At 57.2% G+C, this 12,128-nt stretch overlaps 5 protein-coding genes across 5 annotated transcripts; 4 read left to right on the top strand and 1 right to left on the bottom strand.

Annotated features, from left to right (window-relative positions):
- Position 1: 1 nt before the first annotated feature.
- DICSQDRAFT_158470 (uncharacterized protein) lies at positions 2–3,016 on the bottom strand. Its single transcript, XM_007360183.1, has 6 exons — positions 2,910–3,016; positions 2,243–2,369; positions 1,747–2,184; positions 1,502–1,690; positions 694–1,426; positions 2–604 (listed from the first exon to the last, which is right to left on the bottom strand). Exons 1-6 carry the CDS (start codon positions 2,950–2,952, stop codon positions 530–532), a joined length of 1,605 nt encoding a protein of 534 aa, XP_007360245.1. The 5' UTR covers positions 2,953–3,016; the 3' UTR covers positions 2–529.
- Positions 3,017–4,172: 1,156 nt separating this feature from the next.
- On the top strand, positions 4,173–5,088 carry DICSQDRAFT_164590 (NAD(P)-binding protein; the record flags this gene model as incomplete). Its single annotated transcript, XM_007360184.1, has 6 exons — positions 4,173–4,238; positions 4,318–4,482; positions 4,548–4,665; positions 4,716–4,791; positions 4,850–4,911; positions 4,964–5,088. 6 exons carry the CDS (start codon positions 4,173–4,175, stop codon positions 5,086–5,088), a joined length of 612 nt encoding a protein of 203 aa, XP_007360246.1.
- A 1,126-nt stretch (positions 5,089–6,214) lies between these two features.
- DICSQDRAFT_95453 (NAD(P)-binding protein) lies at positions 6,215–7,907 on the top strand. The gene is made up of 6 exons (XM_007360185.1): positions 6,215–6,486; positions 6,557–6,699; positions 6,830–7,137; positions 7,204–7,448; positions 7,507–7,568; positions 7,621–7,907. Exons 1-6 carry the CDS (start codon positions 6,281–6,283, stop codon positions 7,743–7,745), a joined length of 1,089 nt encoding a protein of 362 aa, XP_007360247.1. The 5' UTR covers positions 6,215–6,280; the 3' UTR covers positions 7,746–7,907.
- A 708-nt stretch (positions 7,908–8,615) lies between these two features.
- On the top strand, positions 8,616–10,231 carry DICSQDRAFT_151180 (NAD(P)-binding protein). Its single transcript, XM_007360186.1, has 6 exons — positions 8,616–8,832; positions 8,909–9,051; positions 9,213–9,520; positions 9,587–9,828; positions 9,887–9,948; positions 10,001–10,231. Exons 1-6 carry the CDS (start codon positions 8,630–8,632, stop codon positions 10,123–10,125), a joined length of 1,083 nt encoding a protein of 360 aa, XP_007360248.1. The 5' UTR covers positions 8,616–8,629; the 3' UTR covers positions 10,126–10,231.
- Positions 10,232–10,675: 444 nt separating this feature from the next.
- DICSQDRAFT_47014 (uncharacterized protein) lies at positions 10,676–11,708 on the top strand (the record flags this gene model as incomplete). Its single annotated transcript, XM_007359811.1, has 3 exons — positions 10,676–10,950; positions 11,222–11,440; positions 11,573–11,708. The coding sequence occupies 3 exons, from the start codon at positions 10,676–10,678 to the stop codon at positions 11,706–11,708; spliced, it is 630 nt and encodes a 209-aa protein (XP_007359873.1).
- Between the last annotated feature and the right edge of the window lie 420 nt (positions 11,709–12,128).

Below are 12,128 nucleotides of genomic sequence, written 5' to 3' on the forward strand. Positions count from 1 at the left end.
GGGTCCTTCTACAACGTGTGTGTCTAATAAAGTTCGAAAATGGTCGCACCCGGGCATGTGTCCTTTTATATAGCACCTCGTACCTGAGCGACAGATAGTCGCGAAGGCCGGGGTGGTCATGAACAAGAGCGTGGAAGATGAAATCATGGTAGAACAGAGCTGATGACGGTGATGATACGATGACGATGAATGGGAGCCAAGCTATGCGGTAGGTAGGTAAGTGATACAAACTAGATCGCCAGAACCAACAGCGGTAAACAGCGCGTCCTGAACGGGGAGGTGCCGGAAGCACACCATACGGGTCCGTGTGATGAGATAAGCTACTGGGAACGTGTACGGGTACATGGAGTGAGTGACGATGGAATTCAGGGAATGAAAATGACTGTATATGCGGGGATGCGGTAGAGCACGAGCAAAGCGAGGGTCATGGATGACGATGTCAAAGGGCAGAATGTTATTGTCATGAGATATCACGTATAGCAGTACGTACGGAGGACCTTTTTAGCCCGGCATGGCGATCATGGAGCACTCACGGCCGCCCCGTGCGTCGAGACGACTGCCTTGATAACGGGGCTATCCTCATGCTCGGCGTGTTGTTGCGGACCTAGGCAAGGCGAGGCGAGGCGATCGCGCGCACGTCAGCCCCAAATGAAACTGCGCAACGCGCCACAAAAACGAAGCCCGACAACGCACCTCCAGCTTCGGCTTCATCTCGGCCACCTCAGGCTCGTCGTCCGAGTACTGGCTGCTCGACGACGCGCCGGACTCCCGCCCCCGTCGGCCGCCTTCGTCCGCGAGGTTCAGCGTCGCACCCATCGCAGGCGTAGAAGGTTCCGTGTTAGCGCCACTGTAGTACCCAGCCAGGAGCGGCTCCGTGCTCGCGACACTGCCCTTGGCCGCGTGCCCCCAGCTGGCGCTCGTGCTCGTGCTCTGCGTCTGCCTCCTGGTGCGGTCCCACGCCCCCGGAGGCGGGCTCGACGTCCTAGCAGGCGCGTAGCCATCCTTCCGCGCCTGGCTAGGGAAGGCCGCAGGCGGGGGATGCACCGTGCCGACCGCAGCATAGGGGTCAAACTCGGGGCCAGCGCCAGGCGTCGGAGGAGTCGTGGCACCACCGCCATCTGCGGGCGGGGTGCGACCACCGGCGGCCATTGCGAGCTGCTGGGCAGAGCTGAAGCTCGAGTTCGGCAGCGTGGTCGCCGAGGGCACCGAGGAGCGGTGCGGCGACATCTGCTTTTCGTCGTCATCGTCCAGAGGTCGGCGGTTGTATCCTGCTGCTGCTAGCGTCGACGCGACCGCCGCATCGTGCTCGAGCCGTTGGGTCCGCCGCCGCCGCCGTACATAGAAGAAAATAAACAGCGCTATCGATGCCGCAGTGAGGCCGACGATAACGAACACCGCTGCGACTGCGCCCTTGTTACGGAAGAACCTATCACACACGGCGTCAGAGGAAGTACGTCGAGAAAGAACAAGCGCGCGGGTATGTGCATAGCCCAACACCTACTGTGACGTCTGGGTCGCATTGCTGTTGTTAGAGATGGGCGTAGGGTTGTCGGCGACAATAGTGACAACATTAGGAGAACCATCACTATTTGTCCTCGTCAGAGTCTCAGTCACCAACGGCGGAGCGCTGGTTACGGTCTGCCCCGCGCTATTAGTGGTAGTAAGGAATACTGTGGATTGCAGAGTTGTCCTGAGGGATGCCAGAAGCGTCAGGGTTGTATAGCACTGCTTGGATATTTGACATACGTGACAACCTCGCTGGGAAAGGTGAGAGTAGTTGAGGCGGTCTCACTTGCTGTGACTGTGTTCTTATCTGTAGAGAGCGAGGATACAGTGGTGGTAGTGTCCGAGTCTACTACCGTCGTGGATACTGAAGTGGAGGAATCCGGCGGAGGCGAGGACGTTGATGTAGTCGACGTAAAGGTATCCGAGGTCGGCGTAGTTGACGACAAGGAAGTTGTTGAGGTACTTGTGGAGGTGGATGTCGAGGTGGACGTCGAGGTGGATGTCGAGGTAGAAGCCGAGGAGGAGCTAGATATCGAGCTAGATGTAGAGGAAGTAGACGTAGAGGACGTGGATGTTGTCGTATGTGAAGCAGACGTAGAAGTCGTCGAAGATGACGACGCGCCGTCACCCGGGGTGGAATCCGTCGAAGTAGACGGCATGGCGGAGGTGGAAGATGCCCTAGACACGTGGGAGTTAACAAGAATCCAAGCGCAGTGAAGGATCGTCGAGAACTCACTCTGATGTTGGAGGAGGCGTGGTCGTCGAGGTGCGTGAGGTCGGCGTGACGGAAGCGTCCGAAACGGATTCAGTAGTTATGGCTGAAGACGTCGGAGTCGGGAGAGTCGAAGAACTTTGGGTAGATGCTGGAGTGGCGATTTGCGGTGAGGACGCAGTTGTTTGTTGAGACGCCGAGGTTGCGGGCAGGGAGTCGGTCGTAAGGGGCGAGGTAGATTGAGAAGCAGTGGGTGTATTTCCGGTTGTTTCGGAGGTCATGGATGAAGCGGTGGTGGACGCGGGGGCGGTGGGCGAATCGGTTGAGGAGGGTGCGGGTGCGGCAGACGTACCAAGAACAGTGTCAGTGCCACTCAGAGAATCAGAGCCGACAGAAGAAACGGTCGTTGGGGGAGAAGATGGAACGGTCGTCATCAAAGGAGCGGTATGCTACCGGAAAGTCGACGGTAGGATATCGAGAAAGACGCACGGGGGAGTGCACTGTGTAATGGGGAGGTTAAAGGTGGAGGTGAGCTCGCGCAGTCGGAGGAGAGAGGGCAAACGACTGACCAGGCATGAGCCGTGCAGCCGGGGATGCGCGGTGTAGAGATATGAAAGGGACGATCGGCTCGACGACGGTGGGGGCGACGGGGACGGGGCGAGGAGTGGTGAGAGGAGGAAGACGCGCTCACCTAATGACGCCTGTCTCTTGTCGGGAGTCCTATGTAGGGACATGGTTAAGAAGAGCGACGGACGGACATGGTGGAGAAGAACGGCGTGGTTCGGAGTCAACGACGATATATTCGTGGACTGGGAAGAGCCCTGCTTAGTACCGGCGACGACACGGCCAGCTGCACTCGGTCTCGTTCCACACACACACATTTAGCCGAAGCGTCATTTGGTGTCCCACGCCTGCGCTCGCTTATCGTCTGCGGATTCCCTCACAGGGCCTGACTGCTCTCTCTTCCCCGTCTGCTCGTCGTTTCTCGTCTCCCTATCGTCGCCGTTGCGGCGGCGCATCGCTCGCAAATGCATCCCAGCTCTTTTCTCCTCCGAAGGGAAGCTCGACCACCGTCTTCGGCCAGAAATCTCCGCGGGCTGGCCGCCTGCAGGCGTCCGATCAGACGATTGAACCAGCACTGAGCTCGACGTGCTCCAGCTATCCGCCGCCGGCATCTCTCACCACGCCTCCAGCACATTCCACCTTTTTCCCTTTTAGAATTCACGTTTTCTGCTCCCCGGGCCGGAGGCTGTACAACGGCGGCAGAATTGCCTCTTGTACCGCGTTTGAGATCGTTTTAGACCCTTCGGTCCGTCACTCTGTCATACAACCGCCAGCACAGCTTCAACTTTGCCTCGCTGCCACATTCACGATCTCCTGTTTCAACCAACTGCTACAATGGCACATTTGTCCTGCGAAACCGCTGTGGCGCACAATTGTACAGATTGAAAGAGCGTGAGCATTGGCAATGTGCTCATCGACTACCCTGTTTCCGTACTCAGTTCTTGAATATCCGGTTCGGAAACCGTTCTATGGCGTATCGAACCAGTCCACGCGCTACCCTTCGGCCTTCTATTTCTCCTTCCTCCTTCGCGTCTGCTAGACAATGGTCTCGCCCTTCTGTTACATGCATCGCTGCACCCTGTTCATCCTCATCGCTCACACCTTCTATAGCTAGTAATGAGCAGGTCTTCTCTTCTCATCATATTCAGGTACACCGTCCGTCCAGCAAGAGCAGGTCAACGAGCCTCTAGGCAAACCAGCTCGTGGTCGTTATGTTGAAGCAGACTGATAGTGAGTGATTCTCCAGGAATGATACGTATCCGTACTAGAGATGCGTAACATCGCAGCTGAAGGCTACATGACCTTGCAGAACCGAAAACGCTGAGACTTTGGTCATTGCCCCTACGCGGTTGATCGGCGCGTCTGTTGTGCGCCGTCGAAATCATTCTTGATGAGCCGCATAACGCTCCCTGCATCGTCGAGGACAATCAAAGACGACCGAGATTATGGCCTCCCGGTACGTCGGCTTTGTCCTGATCTGTGAGTAGCTGCGCGAGGTGGACGTGAATGTAAGGGACTGACCTGTTTCACGACAGCCTCGTCAACGCCGACTCGAGGCGGGCCAGTCGGTCTTTATTAACGGGGGCAGCACCGCTGTCGGTTCATTTGCGATCCAGCTCGCGAAGGCCAAGGGCGCACATGTCGCGGTCAGTGCGTCGGGGAAGAACGAGGAGTATGTGAGGAATTTGGGCGCGGACGAGGTCAGTGTCTGCTGCGGGCTCCCGCGCGCCGATCATTTCTGATGAGGACGGTTCCTTGCCCTCAGTTCTTCGACTACACGAAGGCGCCGCTGCACGAGCAGCTCATCGCGGCCAACCCGAACCCAAAGTATCACGCCTTCTTCGAGGCGGTGGGCACGGCCGACCCCGCACTCTTCGTGGAGAGTGAGAAGTACCTCGCGCCCGGGGCGTGTTCATCTCCGTCGGGCCGAAAGGCGACAGATACCTCAAGTTCCTCTGGAAGGTGCTCCTGCAGCCGTCTTGGTTGGGCGGAACGAAGCGGACATGGAAGTACGCGTCGAGGCGGGCACGGTCGGCTGAAGACCGTCGCTGATGTACGTTTCTGTAGGCTTATTTTCGTCGTTCCGACGAAGAAGGATTTGGAGGCCTTCGCTAAGCTGGTTGAGGAGGGTGAGCTGCCAGACTGACGCTGTCCCGCTAGACATCGCTGACATGTGTGTAGGCAAAGTGAAGCCGTTGATCGATTCGGTCTTCTCGTTCGAGGACACGCTCAAAGCATACGAACGGATCAAGACTGGCAGGGCGACTGGAAAGGTGGTTGTGAAGGTGGACCCTACGGCGGAGTGATATGTATCGGTTGGTCTTTGCTTATACCCCATCTTAACGCTGTCTGTGTTGGCCTTCGGCGCGTTCAGGCGCAACACGCCTCCAGCTGCACGTTCCAGCTTTTGCTTATTTGTTGCAGGACGAATGCATGTTTCCTGCTGACCGTGGCGGAGGCTGTACAAGGGCAGTAGATTTGCCTTACCGGATTTGAGATCGTTCTATTCTATTTTGACTGCTCGCCGGATGTGGCTTTTGTCTGGATTCTCCCGGTCCGTCACCTTTTCGTAGGACCACCAGCACGGAGCTACAGCTTTGCCTCGCCGTCACATTCACGGACAGGCTAGCAGACCCACTCCTGTATCGGTCACCTCTTACGACGCGAACCGGCAGGATCACAAATGACAGAGCGTTTGCAAAGGTATGTTTAGGGAAGAACATACGCATTGGCTGCCTCTACTCCGTTCTGATTATCCTGTCCCTCTTACTTCGAAAGCGTGTTGTACCGTTCAATTGGCGTAACCAGCGACCCCACGCGAGGCGGTGCTCGGCTCTTCCCCCCATCGCGTCTCCAGTACTATTAGGTTCACCGTGCTTCTGCAAACCATCGCTGCATCTTATTCATTCTGATCGCTCACACCTGCTTCTAGTACTGAGCTTGTTCCCACTCTTGCCCCTGACTGTTCGTGTTTAATGCATTGTCCAACATGACCAGGTCAACGAGCCTCAAGACGAGTGTATCCATATAGTACTAAGTACATGTCTGATCTCACGCGGTTCTCGTCAAGACTGGATGGTCACTTGAACACTAACGATGTATGCGTGCCTATATGTAGCTGATGCTACTCACATCGTAGCATCGCAGCTGAATGCTACGTACCCTTGCGCGTCACCGTGCCACCGTTGAAACCGCCGTGCACAGCGCCCCCGCAACTTTGCCCACCATTATTGGCTCAGTATGCTGCCACGGCTCACTAGTTCCCGACCACTGACTAGCCCCATGCTCGAGGCCGTCGTGCACATACGCGTCCCGTTCTCGGTCATATGTCTGTGGGATAACACGCGCACGCGACATTCAGTGCGCAACTTGCGGTATATATGGCGTCTGTGCGAACATGTCCCAAGCTCTCCCATGACGGAACCTCAGGCTCTTTTATCCACATCCACGTTCCCCTTGTAGGACTCGCTCTCCATCCCAACTGCTCCACCCTAGTGCATGATGTCCGCAGACCAGGCACAAGTTGCAACAGCCGCGCCCGCGGCGGAGGCTTCCTCTAAGTCAATCCCGACAACGCAGAAGTCGTGGAGCGTCACCGGAAGCGGCGATCCCGACAAGGTGCTCAAATTCGGGGACGTCCCGGTGCCGAAGCAGAAGAAGGGCGAGATCCTCGTCAAGGTGCAAGCCGCCGCTCTCAACCCAGTGTACGTTTGAGTCGACCATCGGTGGCTTATGGCGCATATACGGACCGAACTGATAATTCCCATACTTTAGTGGATACAAGGTCCTCAAACTCGTCCCCAGTTTCGTCGCGCGTCGCTCCAAGGCGCACGAGTTTGATCTCGCAGGCGTAGTCGTGGACGCCAACGGCACCGAGTTCAAGGAAGGCGACGAGATATTTGGCGTGATACCCGTCCGTACGTCGCACTTCCTTTGCTTCTTTCTCGTAACTCAACCCCGCGCCCTCATGGCCCTGCTCCTTCCCCAAACCTTCGTTCGTTCTCTCCCCGCCACCGGTGCCCTCCACCTGCATGCGCACGTGAACAGTGTCTGTGTTCCTGAATGGCTATGGGGCCCTCGCGCAGTACACCGTCCTCCCCGCCCAACGCGCCGTCATCCGCCCGAAGAACGTCACCCCCACGCAGGCCGCGGGCTTCCCCATCGCGGGCCTCACCGCATACCAGTCGCTGTTCACCCTCGCCAAGCTGGAGGAGGGCCAGTCGGTCTTCATCAACGGAGGTAGCACCGCGGTGGGCTCGTTCGCAATCCAGCTCGCGAAGGCCGTGGGCGCACGCGTCGCGGTCAGCGCGTCGGGAAAGAACGAGCAGTACGTGAGGAACCTAGGCGCGGACGAGGTCGGTATACGCTTTGGGGCTTGCACATGCTTCAGCCGGCGCTGACGCGGGAGGTCATCTGCCTAGTTCTTTGACTACACGAAGGCCCCGCTACACGAACAGCTCATCGCGGCAGACCCAAACCCGAAATATCACGTCTTCCTGGAGGCGGTGGGGACAGCTGACCCCACACTCTTCGTTGAGAGCGAGAAGTATCTCGCCCCCGGAGGCGTGTTCCTATCCGTCGGGCCACAAGGTGGCGGATGCCTGAGCTTTATCTGGAAGGTGTTCCTGCAGCCATCCTGGTTAGGTGGAACAAAGCGGACATGGAAGTACGTGTCGAGACGGGCGCGACCGACTGAAGAGCCTCGCTGATGAATATTTTTGTAGGCTTGTCTCTCTCGATGCGAAGAAGAACGAGTTGGAGGCCTTCGCTAAGCTGGTTGAGGAGGGTGAGCTGCCAGACTGACGCTGTCCCGCTAGACATCGCTGACATGTGTGTAGGCAAAGTGAAGCCGTTGGTGGATTCGGTCTTCTCGTTCGAGGATACGCTCAAAGCATACGAGCGGATCAAGACTGGCAGGGCGACTGGAAAGGTGGTTGTGAAGGTGGACCCTACGGCGGAGTGATACGTATCGCTTTGTCTTTTATTCATACCTTATGGTTGTCCTGTCTGTGTTGTCCTAGCCTGCGTCGTGTTCGGCGTGTGTTGAAGCGCAACATGCCTCTAGCAGATTCCAGCTTTTGCCCTTTTGGTACAGAGCGGATGCATGTTTCCTGCAGGCCGGGCCAGAGGCTGTACAAGGGCAGTAGAAATGTCTCCGATCTTCACCTTGTGAGTACCGTGTTTGAGATCGTTCTATATCGACTGTCCGTCTGGTGTCGTTCTTGTCTGTAATATCTCCGTCCTGTTGCTCCGACAGCGTGTTGTACCGTTCAAATGGCCTAATCAACGATCCCACACAGTGCTCGGCCCTCTTCTCTCCATCCCCTATCGCGTCTTCTGGACAATGAGCTGACCCTGCTTTTGCATACCGTCGCTGCTTCTTATTCATTCTGATTGCCCACGTCTGCTACTAGTACCAAACTTGTTTGCCATTCTCGTCCCTGACCTATGTACTATGTAAGCATCGCGTTTGTATACTCCGTCCAACACGAGCAGGTAAACGAGCCTCATGTGGTCCTAAGCACATGTTCTGACCTTACCGGGTATCCGAGTCGATGGATCCACCGTGATGTGAGCGCAAATCAATGTCGCACGGTTCTTCAGAAATGACGGATAGCGTCGGCTTGTTACACTGCCACAGCTCACTAAGTCTCGACCCCCGCCGATGGCATACGCGTCCCAAATTCGGTCAATCCTGTGGCCGCACGCAGCACTCCATGCGCAACTTGCGGTATATATGACATGTACGAACATGTCCAAGCCTTCTCCCATTACGAACCATCAGGCTCTTTTATCCACATCCGCGCTCCCTCTGTAGAAACCACTCTCCATCCTACCTAGCGCATAATGTCCGCAGGCCAAGCACAAGCTACATCTGCCGCGCCCACGACGGAAGCTTCCTCCAAGTCAATCCCGGCAACGCAGAAGTCGTGGCGCGTCACCGGAAGTGGCGACATCGACAAGGTGCTCAAGTTCGGGGACGTCCCGGTGCCGAAGCTGAAGAAAGGCTATGTCCTCGTCAAGGTCCAGGCGGCCGCTCTCAACCCAGTGTACGTATCTTCATCACCGCAAAGCGGGTGCTTGTGGCGCATATACGGACCGAACTCATATCCACCATACGTGCAGTGGTCACAAGGTCCTCAAACTCCTCCCCGGTTTCATCGCGCGCCGTGCCAAGGCGCACGAATTTGAAATCGCGGGTGTAGTTGTGGACGCCAACGGCACCGAGTTCAAGGAGGGCGGCGAGATATTCGGCGCCACACCCGTCCGTTCGTCGCACTTCCTTTGCATCTTTCTCGTAACTCAACCCCGCACCCTCATGACTGTCCCTTCCATAAACCTTTGTCCGTTCTCTCCCCTACGCCTCTCACGTCGCGCCTGGCGTTTGGTGGATCCTCAACTCGCTCCACCACCCGGCACACGACACTAGTGTCTGTGTTCCAGAACGGCTATGGGGCCCTCGCACAGTACACCGCCGTCTCCGCACAGCAAGCCATCCTCCGCCCGAAAAACGTTACCCCCACGCAGGCCGCGGGTCTCTCCATCGCAGGCCTCACCGCATACCAGGGGCTGATCGACATCGCCAAACTCGAGGCGGGCCAGTCGGTCTTTATCAACGGGGGCAGCACCGCGGTGGGCTCGTTCGCGATCCAGCTCGCGAAGGCCAAGGGCGCACGCGTCGCGGTCAGCGCGTCGGGGAAGAATGAGCAATACGTGAGGGACCTAGGCGCGGACGAGGTTGGTATTCTCTTTGGAGCCTACACATGCTGTATCCGGCGCTGATGTGGAACGTCGTCTGCCCAGTTCTTCGACTACACGAAGGCCCCGCTACACGAGCAGCTCATTGCGGCCGACCCGAACCCGAAGTATCACGTTTTCTTGGAGGCGGTAGGAATGAACGACCCCACCCTCTTCGTTGAGAGCGAGAAGTACCTCGCGCCCGGGGGCGTGTTCTTGGACGTCGGGCCGCAAGGCGGATACCTCAAGTTCTTCTGGAAGGTGTTCCTGCAACCGTCCTGGTTAGGTGGAACAAAGCGGACATGGAAGTACGTGTCGAGACGGGCGCGACCGACTGAAGATCGTCGCTAATGAACAATTCTGTAGGCTTATTGCTCTCGATGTGAAGAAAGAGTACTTGGTGGCCTTCGCTAAGCTGGTTGAAGAGGGTGAGCTGCCGGACTAGTGCTATCCCGCTAGGCGTCGCTGACATGTGTGTAGGCAAAGTGAAGCCATTGGTCGATTCGGTTTTCTCATTCGAGGATACGCTCAAAGCGTACGAGCGGATCAAAACCAGCAGGGCGACTGGAAAGGTGGTTGTGAAGGTAGACCCTACGGCAGAGTGAAATGTTCCGCATGGTAAATTTGGTGCCCTCTCTCCGTTTGACTCGTGTGGTATGGGGTGTTCTTCAGTATACCAGGCTATAGTTGTAGCGATGATACCTCATGATTATACTATCTGTTTTGTCTTAGCCTGCGTCGTGCTCGGCGCGTTGGGGCGGTAGGTCGCGTCGACGCGACGTGTGTAGCAGACGCGATAACGTGACCCGGGCTGGCGCAAGGTGAGCACGAACTTTGTACTTGACATCTCAGTGCGGTCCGGTCTATGCTGCGGATGCCGTCCCACTCCCACCTTATCGCACCTATCCACGCTGTGCCCTGTCGCCGCCACACACGCTCAACCCTTCTAATGGCTTTCGCCGCTCTCCGTCGGCCTGTGGCATCGCGTCTTCCAAGCTTCAACATTCCCCCGCGTTCTCGTCCGATCCAATCCCTTGACATTATCCGCTGCGTCAGCCGATGGGCAACTCTGCCGCCTCCAGTGCAACCACCCCCACCGAAGCCGCGACTAGCACCAGTAACGCACTCCCGAAATTCGACACCCCTATCCTCGGCATGGTTCAGCGCCCAAAGGTCACAGTCGCGACGGAGTACGGCAACCCGCTGTCGTTCTGGGTCGAGTACCCGAACGGGCTCGTAGACGTCACCCGCACGACGCACCTGCCGAAAGGCCACCTCGCAAGCGGGGACGTGGCGCAGGAGCAGGTGGCGAGTGAAGTGCCGGTCCCCCCTCTGCTGAAAAACGCGCAGCTCGACATCCCCGTCGACGGGGATAGGCACGTCCGCATCGCGAAGGAGAAGAGCGCGATCGTGATCATCGACATGCAGAAGTGAGCTTGGTGGCGCGGGCTGGCCCGGCGCGTGCCGCGCTCGCGGCTCTTCGACCGCGATGCTGACGCCTTGTACCTTTTGTGTTGTGGCATAGCTTCTTTCTACACCCGGACTTGCGCGACCATCTGACGGGGTTGGACTGCGTCGTCCCGCTCATGAACCTTGTGCCGGCGTTGCGTGCACATGATGTCAAGATACTCTGGGTGTGAGTGGACTAAGTTAAATTGTATGTTGGCGCGACTGACTTGTCGACTTTCGTGTTGCGTACAGGAACTGGGGACTGACTGACCACGAACTGACCACCATCCCTCCCTCGCTCGTCCGGGGATTCATGAAGAGTGGACGGGGCGGCTTCGGGTCGCAGCTGCCAGGCCCCTTCGGCAGGCTGCTCATGCGCGGAGAGTACAATTCTGAGCTGTATGGGCCCCTCCAAGGCCTATACGAAGAAGGCCGGCAGGAAGGCACGGACGTCTGGATTCACAAGAATAGGTATGTCCGGGCGTATCTGCCCGCGCTGCGCGTGGACGTTGCCGTACGAAGCACCTGGCTTCCGAGCATTTATCTTGCGATAGCTTCGACTGCAGAAATGGTCGATGTGCTAACGGAGCTTCGCCCGCGCAGGATGAGCGGCATCTGGGGCGGACAGACCGCGCTAGATCTTTACCTTCAAGAGCATGGAATAAGCACCCTGTTCTTCGCCGGCGTCAACGCCGATCAGGTTTGCGTCTCTTGCCGCAGCCCGATGTTTCATGACTGACGTGGTTCCAGTGCGTCCTTGGGACCCTTGTCGACGCTTACTTCCGTGGCTACGACTGTATCACAGTGGAAGATTGCATTGCAACAACTTCCCCTGCAGGGGCCCTGGAAAGCGTATTGTACAATGCTGGAGGCGTGCGTCGTCCGATTGATCATGCGTCGGCCAATTCCCGCTGACTCCCTTGACAGAGCTACGGCTTTGTCACAAGTTCAGAGAGGATCATCAAGGCCGCTTCTTGAATGGGCGACATATATCCGAGACGCGCATACGATCGGGAAGCAAGAAGTCAGAACAAGTCAATTTAGTGTATAATATACAGTGCTTCATTCAGAATGATACATACATTGCATGCACAGTGGTACAGACGAGTGACGTTGTGAATGGTGTCGTGGAAGGCGAGCTTTGTAATGGAAGCTCTTC

The sequence above is a fragment of the Dichomitus squalens genome (genome assembly GCF_000275845.1).
Source record: "Dichomitus squalens LYAD-421 SS1 unplaced genomic scaffold DICSQscaffold_1, whole genome shotgun sequence".
Classification (NCBI taxonomy): domain Eukaryota; kingdom Fungi; phylum Basidiomycota; class Agaricomycetes; order Polyporales; family Polyporaceae; genus Dichomitus; species Dichomitus squalens.

Coding starts and splice junctions, on each gene's coding strand:
- DICSQDRAFT_158470 (XM_007360183.1), bottom strand. CDS start 2,952: ATGTCCCTACATAGGACTCCCGACAAGAGACAGGCGTCATTAG. Junction 2,370..2,909: donor CAAGAGACAGGCGTCATTAG/GTGAGCGCGTCT, acceptor TCGCCACTCCAG/CATCTACCCAAAGTTCTTCG. Junction 605..693: donor AGATGAAGCCGAAGCTGGAG/GTGCGTTGTCGG, acceptor CGCCTTGCCTAG/GTCCGCAACAACACGCCGAG.
- DICSQDRAFT_95453 (XM_007360185.1), top strand. CDS start 6,281: ATGATGTCCGCAGACCAGGCACAAGTTGCAACAGCCGCGCCCGCGGCG. Junction 6,487..6,556: donor GCCGCCGCTCTCAACCCAGT/GTACGTTTGAGT, acceptor CCCATACTTTAG/TGGATACAAGGTCCTCAAAC. Junction 7,569..7,620: donor CGCTAAGCTGGTTGAGGAGG/GTGAGCTGCCAG, acceptor ACATGTGTGTAG/GCAAAGTGAAGCCGTTGGTG.
- DICSQDRAFT_151180 (XM_007360186.1), top strand. CDS start 8,630: ATGTCCGCAGGCCAAGCACAAGCTACATCTGCCGCGCCCACGACGGAA. Junction 8,833..8,908: donor GCGGCCGCTCTCAACCCAGT/GTACGTATCTTC, acceptor CCATACGTGCAG/TGGTCACAAGGTCCTCAAAC. Junction 9,949..10,000: donor CGCTAAGCTGGTTGAAGAGG/GTGAGCTGCCGG, acceptor ACATGTGTGTAG/GCAAAGTGAAGCCATTGGTC.